Source organism: Selaginella moellendorffii, unplaced genomic scaffold (assembly GCF_000143415.4).
Source record: "Selaginella moellendorffii unplaced genomic scaffold, v1.0 SELMOscaffold_63, whole genome shotgun sequence".
Taxonomy (NCBI): domain Eukaryota; kingdom Viridiplantae; phylum Streptophyta; class Lycopodiopsida; order Selaginellales; family Selaginellaceae; genus Selaginella; species Selaginella moellendorffii.
Genome location: NW_003314324.1, coordinates 839895 through 854002, shown reverse-complemented (window position 1 = coordinate 854002; position 14108 = coordinate 839895). Strand labels below are relative to the sequence as shown.

The window sequence follows — 14108 nt, the reverse complement described above, 5'->3', positions numbered from 1 at the left end:
TTATGAGATTTGAGGCCTAGGATTGTCTCAATTACTTGGTTTTAGTAAAAGTTGGATTGATATATTAGCCGCTAATGGGAGATAGACACAACTTGCGTTATTATTGGATGATGCAAGAAACTTGATTCCTGCAGGTATTTGTGCATTGCAATTTAAACTTGGAGTTCTCAATGAAATTCCACCACAAGATGATTGCTTCCTTGTTAATTTTGGGCAAACTATTTATTTTCCTAGATAGTTTCTCATGGAGGAAGAAGATGATATGTCTTCTTCTAGCTTTCTAAATAAAGATTAGTCCTTTCAACTTAAACTTTAAGTATTTTCAGAGATTGGAGAATGAGCTTTAGCAATGTGTGTTTTACTAGAGTTCCACTGGCTCAAATCATCATCTAATCAAGAGCAATTACCCATACTCTAGGATGGGAGCACTTATGATGTGTTATATTGCACTAGATAAAAGACTAGAGGAAGCTCAATAAAGAAGGATTGATGGCATAACAATTTTGATGGTGATGTTTTAGTATATTGATTAAGTTCATATTGATTAGTTTTAAGATTATTATTGTGATTAAAATTATCACTTTAACTTTAGCACTATCTAAATATGCTTTCTTGATTTCCTATGAACGGATATTGGTATTCTCTTGACCATTTAAGAAAATTGAAAAAACAATTACTTTAGTTTTACCTTTTATAAGGTGTACAATCTTAAAAAAAGAAGTCTTTGTGTTAGTGGTGGAAGGCTTTGCCAACCACTACTATGGCGTTGCTGTAGGAATGTGGGTAGGTCAGAGATCTTGTTGGTGGTGATGGAGTTTGCTAGGCAAATGAATTGATTCATAACAAAATTCTAGATAAGAGTGGTGCTAATGACAAAGCTGTGAGTGAAAGTTTTGAAGTTTCCTAATCACCATCAAGGTTATTGATAGTGTGATTTCATTTGGATTTGATAGTGAACATCATGACAAAGTTTGATGTGTGGCCCAAGTAGCTAGAGGTGAAAGGAAGAGTAAAGCTAAAAGCTCTTGCTAAGTTTCTTATAGATTTGTGTAACATAAAATTCAGAGCAATCATAGTATGTTTGTGTTTGCTTTTACAAAGCGAAATCTTTAAGAAAGCTTTCTCATGTTTATTCTTGCAATTTGTTATGTAAGTGATGCCTTTTTACTCATGTCTTTACTTTCACTTCTCAAAGAGGTAAAGAAGTTCTTATATCTTTTGTGGGTGTAAAGAACTTTATTTGGAGTTCTTATTGTTAACGAGAATTCTTTTGAAGGCCAAAAGGTATGTGTTGTAGGTCTTGTTGGAGAATTGGAGCTGTGTGATTATTGAGTGTCATACTCTGTCAAACTTGATTGTCCAACAGAATTTCAGCTTTAAGAGCAGATAAATTGAAGGTATATTAGAGTTTTCTTTATCAAAGTTGCTAAATATTTTGTTAATTACAATGCTGAATAGAAGTGTTAGATTACAAAGGCTTTGAGCCTTTAGCTCTCTGGATTTGCTAATGTTTTGAGTCAAGATTGTTATTGTCTCAGCTTTATCCTAAATAAAAGCCTCCTTCATTCTCTAGGTAACAAATAGTGCATCTGTATATCATGCATTTGGCAAGTTTCCCATTTCATTTGATCTAATCTTTTCTTTGTTTGAATGTAAACCCTAAACTGTGAATAGAGCCTACTCGGGGCCAATACCTGTTATCGATATGAGACCACCTGAAGGGGCTGAATCACCAGTAGGAGAGAAAGTAAGAACCACATTATCACCACCAGGAGCAAGAGGCAACAATAGAACTTTGAGGAGTTAAGTGTGTCTACCCTTTGGAGTTCCACAAAAGTAGGAGTAGGAACTTCAGTGCAATCCTAGTACAACTACTCTTATCAAAGAGCACATCCCATCTTTCCAACTCTTGAGAGAATAACGATATTCTTTCATACCTTCTAAATATCCCAAGAAAATTGAAGGTTCGACCTTTGAATTAATGACACTTCTTCTTCTGGACATAAACTTGGGATATAAGTCTACATGGTATAAAGTTTGGTCTCAAACCCAAGTCAAACAAAGAACAAAGATAAACATGCCCAATGAGGAGGTAAAACATATCTCAAATTGGTTTCTCACTATCCTTAGGATCTTTCATATGAGTGTTTGATCAGCTCAATGTGAATTTATCTTGGCATTTCCTTTACTCTACACTGAATTGTTAGAGAGGAGAACGTATGGCGATGAGTTACAAGGATCTAGCTTGAGAACCGACGTTCCAGCTCGTCCTCCTCGTGATCTATCCTTGTGGCTGCTACACGCCGATAACAGCGTCATCCATGCCACATCGTCAGGCTCCACGGGCATGGCGTAGATCAGCTCCTCAGCATCCCGGAGCCGCCCAGATCGCCCGAGAAGATCAATCACGCATATGAAGTGTGGCAGCAATGGAGCACAATCAAAATCGCCCATCATCCACGAGAGGTATTTGATCGCCATCTCCAGCGACCCAGCGTGGCTGGATCCAAACAGCACGCACTGGAACGTGATATGATCCACGCGCGCGCCATCTTGGATCATGAGAGCAAACAGATCGAATGCCTCGACTGGATGCCCATTCTGGGCATATGCTGAGATCATCGCGTTCCACGAGACGCCACTGGGATTGGCGATCCGATCGAAGAGAGATCGCGAGCGATGGAGCTGGCCGCACTTGGCATACATGCTGAGCAGCGCGGTAGTCACGACGACGCTCGCGGATTCCAGCCCATCGGCGGAGAGATCCTCATGGATGATCTTTCCCGTGCTGGGCGACGCGAGGGTGGAGCACGAATCAAGCGCGCAAACGTATGTGATCTCGTCCGGGTGGACGCCCTCGAGGTCCATGAGCCGGAAGAGCTTGAGCGCGGACCTTGGATCGCCGTGCTGGGCGTGGGCCGAGACCATCGCGTTCCACGCCGCGAGATCCTTGTCCGGCATCTCATCGAAGACGAAGCGCGCGCGATCGATCTGCCCGCTCTGCGCCAACGCCGCGATCATCGACGTCCATGAGATCACGTCCCTGGCCGCCATTACCCAGAAGAAGCGCTCCGCGCGGTCGAATCGCCCGTTGCGCGCGCACGCCGCCACGATCGCGTTCCAGGCCGTCACGTCCCTCTGCGCCATCGCCGCGAAGATCGCCATCGCCGCGCCCAGATCGCCGGCCTTGCTGTACATGTCGAGGAGCGCGGTGGCCAGCACGGGATCGTCTAGCGATGATCCCTCGAGAGCGCTGTGATGGATCAGCTTACCAGTAGCAAGATCGCCGCTGGCAGCGCAGGCGCTAAGGATCCCCACGAATGTGATCCCGTCCGGCCTCGCGCCCTCGAGATCCATGCGCTTGAAGAGATCGATGGCATTACGCATTTGCCCATGCCGGGCATTTGCTGATATCAAAGCGTTCCAAGACGCCACGTCATTCTCAGGAGTATGGAGGAACAAATCTTCTGCTAGAAGAATCATACCCTTCTCTGCGCATGCGGTGATCAAAATAGTGTACGACACGACGCTTGCTTCCGGGATCTTCGCAAGAACAGATCTACCGTACAGAAAATCCCCACCTTGGGCAGTTGCTGTGAGGAGGATGTTCCACGAGATAAGATCTCTTTTGGGCATTTTGGCGAAGAGATCTCTCGCGGAGGCCGTGCGCCCTGTTTCCCCGTAAGCCTGTAGAATCGCATTCCAGGAAACGATCGTCCAGTAGGGGATCTTCGCGAAGCACTGCTCCGCGAGCTCGGACTGGCGCCCCAGCGCATAGGACGTGATGAGCGCGTTCCACGCGACAGCGTTGCGCTGCTCCATCTCATCGAAGAGCGCCCTCGAATCCTCGAAGCTCCCAGCCTGCGCACACGCCGCTAGGAGGATCGTCCACGAGAAGATGTTCGTGGAGGGCATCCAGGCGAAGATCTCCTTGGCAGTGGCGAGATCGCCACTCTCGGCGAAAGCCTGCGCGATCGAGTTCCATGACAAGGAGTCCCAGAAGGGCATCTTCTGGAAGAGATCGGTGGCGTCGCCAGCCATGGCCTTGTTCGCGAATCCCGTGAGGAGCGAGTTCCAGGTGACCACGTCCCTACTGGGCATTCGATCGAAGCAGCACCGCGCCCCCTCCAGATCGCCACTGTTGACCAGCGCGGTGGAGAGCGCCGTCCAGGAGATCACATCCCTCGCCGGCATCAGATCGAAGACCCTGGTGGCGTCGTCCACTCGCCCCGCGGTTCCACACGCCTGGATCATCGCGTTCCACGAGATCTCGTTGCGCTGCCGCATCGTCGCGAAGATCCGGCCGCTGGAATCCGCGCAGCTGGCGAACGCCTGGATCGCGTTCGTGCACGAGACGATCCCGCGCTCCGGGATCTGGCCAAACAGCCCGCGCGCCTCCTCCACGAATCCATTCTGGACGAACCCATTCATCATCGCGTTCCAGGAGACGATGCTTTGCTCCGGCATAGCGTCGAAGATCTCTTTCGCGAGATCCACCTCGCCATACTGCGAGAGCGCGCTGATCATACAGTTCCATGTCACGATCCCCCAGCACGGCATCCTGGAGAACGAATCCCTCGCTCCTTGCAAATCCCCGGCTTGGGTATTTGCTACAATGAGACTGTTCCAAGTCACATCGTTTCTCTCGGGCATTGCAGCGAATATCGCGGTGCTCTGCTGCAAATCTTTCGCTCTCGCGAATCCCTGGAGCAGTGCAGTCCAGCAAACAATTCCTCTCTCCGGAATCTTCTCGAAGAACTCGATCGATTCCACAAGATGCCCGTTCTGGGCATTTGCCGTGAGAACCATGTTCCACGCGTATGGATCGCGGGCGGGCATGGCGAAGAACACCGCGATTGCCTCGCTAGGGCTGCGGCAATCGCCATAGAGCTTGATGAGGAGGCGCTGGAGATTGGAGTCGGATCCATGGCCGGCGCGGAGGATCTGCGCTTGGAGCTCCCGCGCGTCCGCCAGGGATTTGGAGCGGCAGCCCTGGCGGATGAGAGCGACATAGCCAGCGGCGGTGGCTGGCTCCTCCGCGGAGATGGATCGGCGCCCAATCGATGTGGCGCTCGCTAGTGCCCGCATTCATCGTGGAATCGAATTTAAAACGCAAAGCGTTCACTAGGGTTTATGCTAAGGTAGAGAGGGAGAAAGAGAGGCTAAGAGCCCTAAATTTTGGGCGATTCCAGATGCTGCGTGTGGCGCTCGCGCGAGTGAGGGCGTGTCGTGGGGTAGCATGGCAGCTGGAATGCGCAATGGCGGCGCAGGGAAGAGGCATAGCAGGTCTGGGTTTTGCGTCGCCGTCGAGGGTTTTGCGTGGCGCCGACGACAAGGATATCGATGATCTCGGCATCGCCACGGGTCTGGAGCGCGAGGAGCTGGAATTCGCCAAAGCTGTGAGTGAGAAAAGCGGCTTCTTTTTTCTCTCTTTCCTTTTCTTGTGTGCTTACATTCTTTCTTGGTGGGCGATTTCCAGGGAAAGAAGAGATGGGACGAACCTCCGGTTGGACCTTTTGGAACTGCGGTGTGTTCTTCTTAAAGATCTCTCTTTGCGTGATCTTCTTTTACCTTTTGGTCTCTTTTTTATCTTTTTCTCCTTTTCTTTGCTCCTCCTCACAGGAAAAACCAGCAATCATCGAGTCTTGGTACGATGAGCGAATCGTTGGATGTCCAGGGGGCCCGGGAGGTAAGTTGTGATCAAACAACTTAATCAAAGCTTCAAGTTCTGGAGAACTTGACACATTCTTCTTCTTTTTGTAGATGACGAACACGATGTCATCTGGTTCAAGCTGAAGAAGAACGAGCGCCACGAATGCTCCATTTGTGGACAGATCTTCGAGGTAAAAAGCCGGTTTTTTTTTTGTTTCTCTTACTCGAATCGCTCTCTCTTTCAAAACTTACCCAAATTCTTGCAGCTCAAATGCATTGGACCTGGTGGACCTCCAGGAGGACACCATGGCTCTCATCACTAAGCTCGGGCTTCTTTTTTCCATGGTTGGAGTTTTTTCCTTTTCTCTGCCGCATGCTTCCACTGACAAAATTTTCTTCTCTTGGTTGTGGGGAGGCAAAGCAAACCGGCTTATAAAACAAGACTTTAGTGCACACAAATAACACCCGCGCTCCTTTTTTCCTTCTGATTGTAGTAGAGGAAGAACTAATTTGATGATAATGAAGAGACCAATAAAGTTTGATAGATTACATGGGTTTGGCGACAACCAATGAATTTTTGTGATTGCTTTTAAATAATGTGATGACTTACAACCATACAGGTATGTTTCAATCAAAATTTGGAGACTTCGACGTTGGCCAGATCTTTGGAATCGCTGGTGTTCTCACTCCATTCTTAACACCACCACTACCGTACGCCTTGTTCCTCATGTGGAATCCACTGCCATTCAGGAGCAATCGCGTCTGTTCTTTGTAGATCCTCTTATCGAAACTTTGGCTGGAACTTCGAGGACTAGATCCAGTTGAGCTGTTCTCGGCCACCACCGTGGAGGAAGAATCCATAGCCTTCTCCACCAGCTTCTTCCTGTTGTCTAGAAATCCTTCCACTCTAGCAATGGCGCCATCGAGTTCCGAGTTCCGGTGTTCTATCCCAAACCTCGCCTCTGCCAGCCTCCCTTGGACCTTCTCCTCCTTCCAAACCTCTCCCATTTGCAAGGCCTTCCTCGTCTCCTCGGCTTCTCGCCTAGCTGCCGATGCCTGCCTTCTAAGCTCTATAGCCAAGGCCTTGTCGTCCCCCACCTCCTTCGCTAGCTCGTCACACACGTCTTCTACCATCCGCTTGGAGTTTCTCTCGGCGACGATGTCCTTCTTTGCCTGCGCTATGGCCTTGCGGATCTCCAGAAGCTCGGCCTCCAGCTTCTGGTTGGCAAGCTCGAGGCTCTTGTTTGCGTTCTTCTCCTCCTTGAGCTTGTGCCTCATCGCCTGCAGCGAAGACGTGATCTTGTCCTGGACTTGAGACTCCCATAAGGATCTGCCATCCTCGTACCTGCTGGACAGCCGCTCCAGCTTCGACTTGGCAGCTGTGTGAGCCTTCTCGAGCCTCTCGACTGTTGTCCACGTTTTGAGAAGCTCCAAACGGAGTTTCTGGCTTGTATCCTCGACAGGAACAGTCTGCTGTTTCTTTTTCACCTGCAGACAAGGCATGCCGCTTTCAGTCGGAGTATACAAAACTGGCTCGTGAAAAATGGCAGAGGTCAGTCAAATCCTGAATCTAAATGAAAAAATGTTGGCAAGATATATCTGACAGATTACCATTCACATGCTGAGAAAACTTTGCAAACGCAAAAGAACCCAGAAAAAAAACGAAGGACAAGAACACTCACCTCAGGAGATTGCTGCTGTTGAACTCTCGCTGTTCGTGGAGTAGCAGCACGGGACGGACTAAGGCCGGAGACGAAATTCCTCGGCCTTCTCCCGTTATGATTCCGCTCGGGTTTTTTCTCCTCCTCCACCTCCTGCTTGCAATCCTTGACAAGCTCTTGCTTTCCGAGCGTGGCCTCCACCACAGCGGATGCTACCGCAGCCACAAAGAAAGGGTTGTCGTAAAACTTCCAGTTTCCCTGCTGGATTGCTGGAGCATCCGCCTTGGTACCTGAAGACCCCGTGGCTGCGGAGCGGCAATTGATACCTGGCATAGCTCAGCTCAAGCTACCATACCATACGAAGACGAAGAAAGAATACCGCCCAAGTTCTCCTTCCTCAAAGTTCCAAAAGTATTTCTCCGCCCTCTACCTCTACACCCGCATCCCAAAATCATCCTTCGCTACAAGAAAATTTCGTCTGTGGTCATTACTCCCGTCTGCAACTGATCCTTCGCAAGTTCCCATGAAACCTGTGTGTTCACGAGTCTAGAGATCTGCTTACACCATCACTTGAGGCACCCCTGTTTTTTCCTCCTTCTGACTGCACTTAAGAGGGGAGTAACCTCTGATCTGATGCCTTGGTGCTTGTTGCGAATTGAATGCACAGCCGAGAAACCTGTGTGTCCGCTGTCCCTGTCCCCAGTCTCTGTCCCGGGAGCCTGACAAGTTGTTTTCTCTGACGCTCAGCTTGTGAGCGTGATTGCATTCTTTTTCCACCGCTGCTCTCACCCTGCTTGCATGTACTCCACATAAGTAACTAGTTCCGAGAAAACTAACGAGAGGAGTTTACCCGTTGATTCCACCGAGGGCGGTAACTTGACACCGAGAGATTTTCGTTGTCCAGTTCGTGCATCGTGAACTTATGATAAGTTAACTCGTAGTGGGTCTGTACCTGGTGTCAGGATGAAGAACAAAACCAACAAGGAAAAAACAAAGATGTGAAAGAAAACTATGAGAAAATCCAACTTTCTAGCCTTGCAAGATCATCATCGAGGACGCAGGAGACTTTACTCAAAAGCACTGGTTTTTTCTTAGAAGGAGTGGATCGAACGCCACAAAGGAAGAGAAGAAAGAAGAAAAGAAATTAAAGAGAGTTATCACAGCACAGCACATCGCCACAATGCAAGCAAAATCCTCTCTCACTTGCCTTGCGGAGGATGCTGCACTGCTACTCTTATTCTCTCACTCATTCATCACCGGCTTGTTCTCGCTGGCCTTGGGCCGCTGCTCCTTTGGCTTCTGATCCTCATTCTTCCTGGAAATACCGAAAATCCAAGCCAAGAATCACCGCGCTGCTCGCTAGAAACCTAGAAATACCTCTTATCCGCCGCGCCCCCCTTCTGGCTGAGGAAGGACCGGAAGAGCGCCGAGTTCACGTCGTAGATCATCGTTCTCTTTCTCGCAAGCCCTAACCCTTGTCGCTGACGTGGCATTCGACGTGTCTTAAATAAAAGCCGTCGGATGCGATTAGGGTTTATCATTTGTAGGGTTCTTCGCGAGAGAGAAAAAGGAAGCGCGCGCCATGGCGAAGCATCATCCAGATTTGATCATGTGCCGCAAGCAGCCGGGCATTGCGATCGGTCGCCTGTGCGAGAAGTGCGATGGCAAGTGTGTGATCTGCGATTCCTACGTCCGGCCGTGTACCCTAGTCCGCGTGTGCGACGAGTGTAACTATGGATCCTACCAGGGGCGCTGCGTCATCTGTGGAGGATTGGGGATCTCCGACGCTTACTACTGCAAGGAGTGCACGCAGCAGGAGAAGGATCGAGATGGGTGTCCCAAGATCGTCAACCTGGGCAGCGCCAAGACCGATCTCTTCTACGAGCGCAAGAAATATGGATTCAAGAAGCGGTAGCCTCGGTGCTACAATCCAATCGATCGTTAAGGGTCAGTCGGTTGGATTGCTAGCTTCTCTGTAGCTACTGGAAAATTTTCTAGAACACAAGGGTGTATTTCTCGTTGCTCCTACTCTTGTCCTCTTGTTCGCTTCTTCTTGTTTGTAGATTTGTCGTTGGGTTTCTCGCTGGTCGTGTCTTTGATCTTCTTTTTCTTTGGTTCGCTTGTCTCGCCGTTTTGCTTCCGCTTTAGCTTCTTGAGCTCTTTGAGCTTCTTCGCTGGAGACTCGTCTTCGGCGAGATCTGTGGCTTCATCATCTTTGCCAGCTTGTTTCCTCTTGGGTTTCTTGTGCTTCTTTGGTTTCTTCTTTCTGGGCTTTTCTTCTTCGTCCTCGTCGTCTTCTTTGTCCATGTAGTCTACCTCGTTCTCGATCTGCTTCCTCTTGCCTTGCGATTGCTCCTGGCTCGCTGTTAGGAGGGGCTCCTCGGCTGAGAACTCCGAACTTCAGTACACAAAAGAACCATAGAAACTTTGACGAACTTACATGTCTTTGCTTGATCATCGAAAACCACAGCCACCAGCGGTTGTTTCAGAAAAATCTACACAACCAAGTTAAGCAAAAAACAATGATTTCGGAAAAAAAGAGTGCCTCACCCTTCCGAGTAATTGCCTGCTCCGAATGTCATGAATTCTCAGAAACCGATCCAGGCCTGTCCAAACTTTGAAACTCAGCACCTTCTTTAGCCAGTAAAACAAGCTTACCGCAAGACGCGATCAAAGGCAGTGAAGGATGCCTTGCAATGCATCGAACACTTCCAGCGAGCTTTCCCTTGAATCCTGACAGGAGCTTTCCTGCAAATGGGAAAACGAGTTTTCCTTCTGTAAATCTTTGCAAGAACAAACATACCAGTTCGCATGTCAAACGAGGCCATACTACCGGTCGAGTTTCCCACATAGACCGTAAAACCATCTGGATCTTCAGCTACAGCTTTGATAGGAGATTCTTTGAACGTTACCGCTACAACCGGCCTTTTCTGAGCGTGGACGTCATACAAACGAACCTGTGCATGCGCGTTAATGTCAGGAACAAAATTGGTTTTGGTTTTGCAGCGAACCTGATAGTCTCCTGTCCCGATTACCAGCTTGCGATGGTCATCCCTGAGAAGAAACGTAGAGGCCGTGACATAAGGTAGCGATACCAATCCGATATTGTTTGGTCTGGGCTGATCGCAACGAAAACGAGCTTGTAAGAAATCGGATCGAAAAGGAAAAAGCTTTCAACAACCTTCTTCGCTTCCCAGACTTTCGAGCTGCTTTCGAGATCCCAGAGACTCAATTCCACCCGGTTGCTGGACAACCAAACGAAGTTGAGGCATGGAAAACTAGCAAAAGACAAAGCAAACATACCCTCCGAACGACGCAACGTTTTCGCTGTTGTGCACTCTCATGGATAGAACGTCTCCAGATTTGCATACGTTCCATCTCGATACTGGAGACGGAGGACCCTCGTCGCCAAAAGCTCGCAACGCTGCGTCACCATTTCTACTGCAGCTCAACACAGATTGTCCGCTGAAAAAGTAAGAGAATTCTAGCTCGTTACATAGCTACAAAGCTAGCAAAGGTTCAAGCTTACCACGGACCATCTTCCCTGAAGAGATGGAGACCGGATATGGCATCACTCTCTCTTTCTTTGGCGTCTAAGTTTAAAGAGGCTAGTTGTGCGCAGATACTTCCATCCGTGGACTCGAGGATTTCTATCTGCGACAAAGCCACTTGGAACAAAAACAACGAAAGGAAACGCACGACTTACATCTCCGGATTTCCTCGCCACTGCTAACCTCTGCAAAGCAAAAAATAATAAGCAAGTGCCACAATAAGAGCGAAGAAGAGCCATACATTACTGGAATTCGAGTAGGAAATCGCTGAGATTCCAGCGCCAGGCTGGCCCCATCGCGCGACAACATCAAGCGGCCCATTCTCTGCCCCATTCTCGCCGCGCGCTTCGACAACTGGAGCCAAGTGATTCCAACATCAAAATCTCGAGAATCGCGAGCTAGCTAATCGGCAGCTGACCTTTCACGAACCCGAGCGCATCGCAGCAGATGGCGCGGAGCTGCGCGGGGCATCCCGGAGGCTCCAGCGTCGACGTCCGCGGCATTGCTAAAACCCTAAATCCCGCAAGGAACCCTAAGGTATATCTCCAGGAGCCCTAAATGAAGATTAAATTTGAACCTACCTTTAAGAACCACCGCGAAACCGACGGCGGGGATTGAGTGCATGACAAAGGGAATATACCTTTTGTCATTTTGCCCTAATCTCCCTGCTAAGAACTAAAGAATGAGAGTGACAAGGATGCATTGAACGGGAGGTTCTGGAAAAGGGGGCAAGTTGGAGATTTGCGAGCACGGCCAGATCGGTGAGCAATATTTCCTTGTTTTTGCTACTTCGTTGAAAGTTCTTCGTGGGTTTTTGGTGCTGCGCATCTGGGCTGTGTTGGGTCCCTCCAAGATTGAATTTTGCTTTGGATGGTCGGTCTTTGGTTCATCGCCGGTCAGAAAGATCTCACTCAAGCTTGTTTTTCGCTGTAGCAGAGTCGCGAGAAGAGAGGATTTAAACACGCGGGATGCATGGACACTTTGTAGCTTCCACGCTTCTTTCCAGGTGTGTTTGTGTGTTTGTGTTATTCCATTCTTTCCTCGATTCATCCATTCATTCATTCGTCTCACCGATCGATCGCATCAGTCGGTCCTTTGCACAGAAGAGCCGTGAGAGTTTTGCCAAATCTCCGTGCTTTGAATCCAGTCCCGCCCGGAGCGTTCCTTCCACACTCCCGCAGCAAACCAGTCCAAAGGAAATCTGGAAGATTTCTCTGGAAGAAGAAAAAAAAAGAGGTTTTTTACCATAGAACTTCGATGGCTGGCCCCTTCCTTTGTGAGGTTTGTAGGTGAGCGATTCATGCCTGCTCTTCGTGGGTGGTTTTACGTCACTCCTCTCTTCTGTGCTTTGTTTATACTATCTTGCTTGTACTGAAGCAACCAAAGTTTTCCCAGGCCTTGTCCTCTTTCGAGAACACTTTGATTCCTCCTGGTATTTGATATTGGCTTGGCATCATCACCTCTCTTTCTTTCTCTTGCTCTTGTAGCTTCTTGGAGCTACACTGTTCCTCGGTAATGTGCCCTCTTTCATCTACACTTTCCTCTGCTGCATGAATTTCTTTATTGTCAGTCACAGCTTCTCTTTGTTCTCTCTATTGTTAAGATCTCTCGAGAAAGGCGAGATTGTTTGCTTCCTTTTCATGTGCAAAAGATCTTCCGAGACTTGCAACATTCATCACAAAGTTTGTGCTCGCACTGCATCATCCTTAAGATTAGCTATCACCTCTTTGTTTGCGTGGCTTTTGAACTTATCCACAAGGGGCAAGCTTCTCAAAGATCTGGTTTATCTGTGTCAGAATTAGGAGTGACGCGTTTCGATCTGGCAGCGAACACCGAGGTTAGAGCTATCTTTAAAACGTTTCTAGAAAGAACGCTTGCTGAGGAGGAGCAACGCAAGGATGTGCCGTGGTATCACCTCCGACGCTTACATCTACACTCCATATCCAACTTCCGACTATGGAGGACAGAGTAAGCTCCCCGAGGAGTGGGAGTTTGACAATGGCCCGGCTTACGAGATTGACGAAGTTCCAGTGCCCGACTTGGACGCTGTTCTAAAGAACGACAGTGCCGCAGATGAGATCTTTAAGTCGTGGTCGGCTTGGGAGGCCTCGGTCCAGGAAAAGGAGGATGCTTCTCCGGCTCTCCAGAGCGAATCCTCCGAGTATGACAAGCTCGACTCGCCGCCGCTCTCGGAGAGCTCCGAGGTTGGAGACAATGCCATCCAGATCTCGGAGATGAAGCTCATGGAGACGAGCGACGTGGTGGCGGAGCTCCAGCAGAACGAGAACGAGATGGTGGTCGAGAAAAGTTCCACTCGTGGCGAGTTCAAGCTGGAAGAGGAATCGAAAACGCGAGGTAAGTAGTGTTTTGTCTTCGGTAAAAGCTGGTCTTATTCTTCTTTCGCAGGCTCTAAGAACGCTGCTACTGTGGTCTCCGGTCCAGACACGACGATGGAAACGCCCGAGAGTTGCAAGAAGAAGCACTACCGAGGTGTTCGTCAGCGGCCTTCTGGAAAATGGGCCGCGGAGATTCGTGATCCTCACCAGGGAGTCCGACTCTGGCTGGGATCCTTCGCGACGGCGGAGAAGGCTGCGCTAGCTTACGATGCTGCCGCTCGGAGGATCAAAGGCAAAAAGGCCAAGCTCAATTTCGTGGACAAGGATCCGGAGCTCCTGCTGGAGCCCAAGGACTTCTACGCAGTAAACAAAGGCATGAAGAAGAGGAGATCATCGCCCAAAGCAGCAGCAGCAGCAGTGGTAGCAGCTCCTTCGCAGCAAAGTTTTGTCCAAAACCAGCTGCCACTCCGCCCCGGAGTTGTGGTGACAGATCTTCTCGAGACGCTCAACTTGAAAGGTTTGCAGGACAAGGTGGATGTCAAGGGACTCCAGGACAAGCTCTTGCAGTTCTTGCTCAAGGAGCTGCTCGAGTCCAGGAATGGTGGCGGTGGCAAAAAAGACGTGATTTTGGGAACCGCCAGAGATGATGGCCATGGTCACGGTTGTGGTACGTCCTCTTCTTCCTCGTCTGTGACTTTGGATCCCGAAGAGATTACTTGGTAGAAGATTGGAGATCACCATGGTGAAGAGAAGAGGTTTTCTCTTGCAATGCTTCGCTACCTTCTATATAAAAGTAAGCTTCCTTCTCAACTTGGTACTCACTCTCCGACTTGGAACGAGTCTAGAGTTGTAAAAATTTGGAAAGTTTGGATAAATCCAGTGCTACAAGGAGAACTCCAGAAACGAGA

General features: G+C 49.1%; 6 protein-coding genes across 12 annotated transcripts; 3 read left to right on the top strand and 3 right to left on the bottom strand.

Annotated features, from left to right (window-relative positions):
• Positions 1-2190: 2190 nt before the first annotated feature.
• Positions 2191-4839, bottom strand: LOC112351594 (pentatricopeptide repeat-containing protein At4g02750-like). The gene is made up of 2 exons (XM_024689712.1): positions 2709-4839; positions 2191-2612 (listed from the first exon to the last, which is right to left on the bottom strand). The coding sequence occupies exons 1-2, from the start codon at positions 4837-4839 to the stop codon at positions 2191-2193; spliced, it is 2553 nt and encodes an 850-aa protein (XP_024545480.1).
• Positions 4840-5048: 209 nt separating this feature from the next.
• On the top strand, positions 5049-6201 carry LOC9644744 (cytochrome c oxidase subunit 5b-2, mitochondrial). Its single transcript, XM_002984664.2, has 5 exons — positions 5049-5399; positions 5480-5527; positions 5623-5689; positions 5764-5843; positions 5919-6201. The coding sequence occupies exons 1-5, from the start codon at positions 5064-5066 to the stop codon at positions 5973-5975; spliced, it is 588 nt and encodes a 195-aa protein (XP_002984710.2). The 5' UTR covers positions 5049-5063; the 3' UTR covers positions 5976-6201.
• A 2178-nt stretch (positions 6202-8379) lies between these two features.
• Positions 8380-8822, bottom strand: LOC112351566 (wound-induced basic protein-like). The gene is made up of 2 exons (XM_024689671.1): positions 8691-8822; positions 8380-8628 (listed from the first exon to the last, which is right to left on the bottom strand). The coding sequence occupies exons 1-2, from the start codon at positions 8804-8806 to the stop codon at positions 8556-8558; spliced, it is 189 nt and encodes a 62-aa protein (XP_024545439.1). The 5' UTR covers positions 8807-8822; the 3' UTR covers positions 8380-8555.
• Positions 8823-8848: 26 nt separating this feature from the next.
• On the top strand, positions 8849-9341 carry LOC9644743 (PHD finger-like domain-containing protein 5B). The gene has a single exon (XM_024689670.1). It carries the CDS (start codon positions 8896-8898, stop codon positions 9226-9228), a length of 333 nt encoding a protein of 110 aa, XP_024545438.1. The 5' UTR covers positions 8849-8895; the 3' UTR covers positions 9229-9341.
• On the bottom strand, positions 9193-11400 carry LOC9644969 (WD repeat-containing protein DDB_G0290555). Its single transcript, XM_002984565.2, has 12 exons — positions 11283-11400; positions 11106-11218; positions 11020-11049; positions 10843-10967; positions 10617-10778; positions 10495-10558; positions 10325-10432; positions 10117-10270; positions 9972-10061; positions 9864-9919; positions 9754-9808; positions 9193-9697 (listed from the first exon to the last, which is right to left on the bottom strand). Exons 1-12 carry the CDS (start codon positions 11365-11367, stop codon positions 9339-9341), a joined length of 1401 nt encoding a protein of 466 aa, XP_002984611.2. The 5' UTR covers positions 11368-11400; the 3' UTR covers positions 9193-9338.
• Positions 11401-11513: 113 nt separating this feature from the next.
• LOC112351601 (ethylene-responsive transcription factor 5-like) lies at positions 11514-14010 on the top strand. Of its 7 annotated transcripts, none has more exons than XM_024689747.1 (5): positions 11514-11625; positions 11801-11870; positions 12260-12376; positions 12661-13219; positions 13271-14010. In XM_024689747.1, exons 4-5 carry the CDS (start codon positions 12763-12765, stop codon positions 13921-13923), a joined length of 1110 nt encoding a protein of 369 aa, XP_024545515.1. In that variant the 5' UTR covers positions 11514-11625; positions 11801-11870; positions 12260-12376; positions 12661-12762; the 3' UTR covers positions 13924-14010. The 7 variants fall into 7 exon arrangements, with proteins under 7 accessions (XP_024545515.1, XP_024545517.1, XP_024545516.1 ...); XM_024689749.1 differs by lacking the exon at positions 12260-12376 and adding an exon at positions 11952-12100; XM_024689748.1 differs by lacking the exon at positions 12260-12376 and adding an exon at positions 11952-12153.
• Positions 14011-14108: the final 98 nt, after the last annotated feature.

Bases quoted from the DNA above. Each gene is read 5' to 3' on its own strand.
- LOC112351594 (XM_024689712.1), bottom strand. From the start codon at position 4,839: ATGCCCGCCCGCGATCCATACGCGTGGAACATGGTTCTCACGGCAAAT. The intron at 2,613-2,708 runs GCATGTATGCCA...CGATGATCTCAG, and splicing joins CGTGACTACCGCGCTGCTCA to CATATGCCCAGAATGGGCAT.
- LOC9644969 (XM_002984565.2), bottom strand. From the start codon at position 11,367: ATGCCGCGGACGTCGACGCTGGAGCCTCCGGGATGCCCCGCGCAGCTC. The intron at 11,219-11,282 runs GTCAGCTGCCGA...ACTTGGCTCCAG, and splicing joins TGCGCTCGGGTTCGTGAAAG to TTGTCGAAGCGCGCGGCGAG. The intron at 10,559-10,616 runs GTATGTTTGCTT...TTGGTTGTCCAG, and splicing joins AACGTTGCGTCGTTCGGAGG to CAACCGGGTGGAATTGAGTC.
- LOC9644744 (XM_002984664.2), top strand. From the start codon at position 5,064: ATGTGGCGCTCGCTAGTGCCCGCATTCATCGTGGAATCGAATTTAAAA. The intron at 5,528-5,622 runs GTGTGTTCTTCT...TCCTCCTCACAG, and splicing joins TTGGACCTTTTGGAACTGCG to GAAAAACCAGCAATCATCGA. The intron at 5,844-5,918 runs GTAAAAAGCCGG...AAATTCTTGCAG, and splicing joins TTTGTGGACAGATCTTCGAG to CTCAAATGCATTGGACCTGG.
- LOC112351566 (XM_024689671.1), bottom strand. From the start codon at position 8,806: ATGCCACGTCAGCGACAAGGGTTAGGGCTTGCGAGAAAGAGAACGATG. The intron at 8,629-8,690 runs GTATTTCTAGGT...CGGTATTTCCAG, and splicing joins GGGGGCGCGGCGGATAAGAG to GAAGAATGAGGATCAGAAGC.
- LOC112351601 (XM_024689746.1), top strand. From the start codon at position 12,763: ATGTGCCGTGGTATCACCTCCGACGCTTACATCTACACTCCATATCCA. The intron at 13,220-13,270 runs GTAAGTAGTGTT...CTTCTTTCGCAG, and splicing joins AGAGGAATCGAAAACGCGAG to GCTCTAAGAACGCTGCTACT.
- LOC9644743 (XM_024689670.1), top strand. From the start codon at position 8,896: ATGGCGAAGCATCATCCAGATTTGATCATGTGCCGCAAGCAGCCGGGC.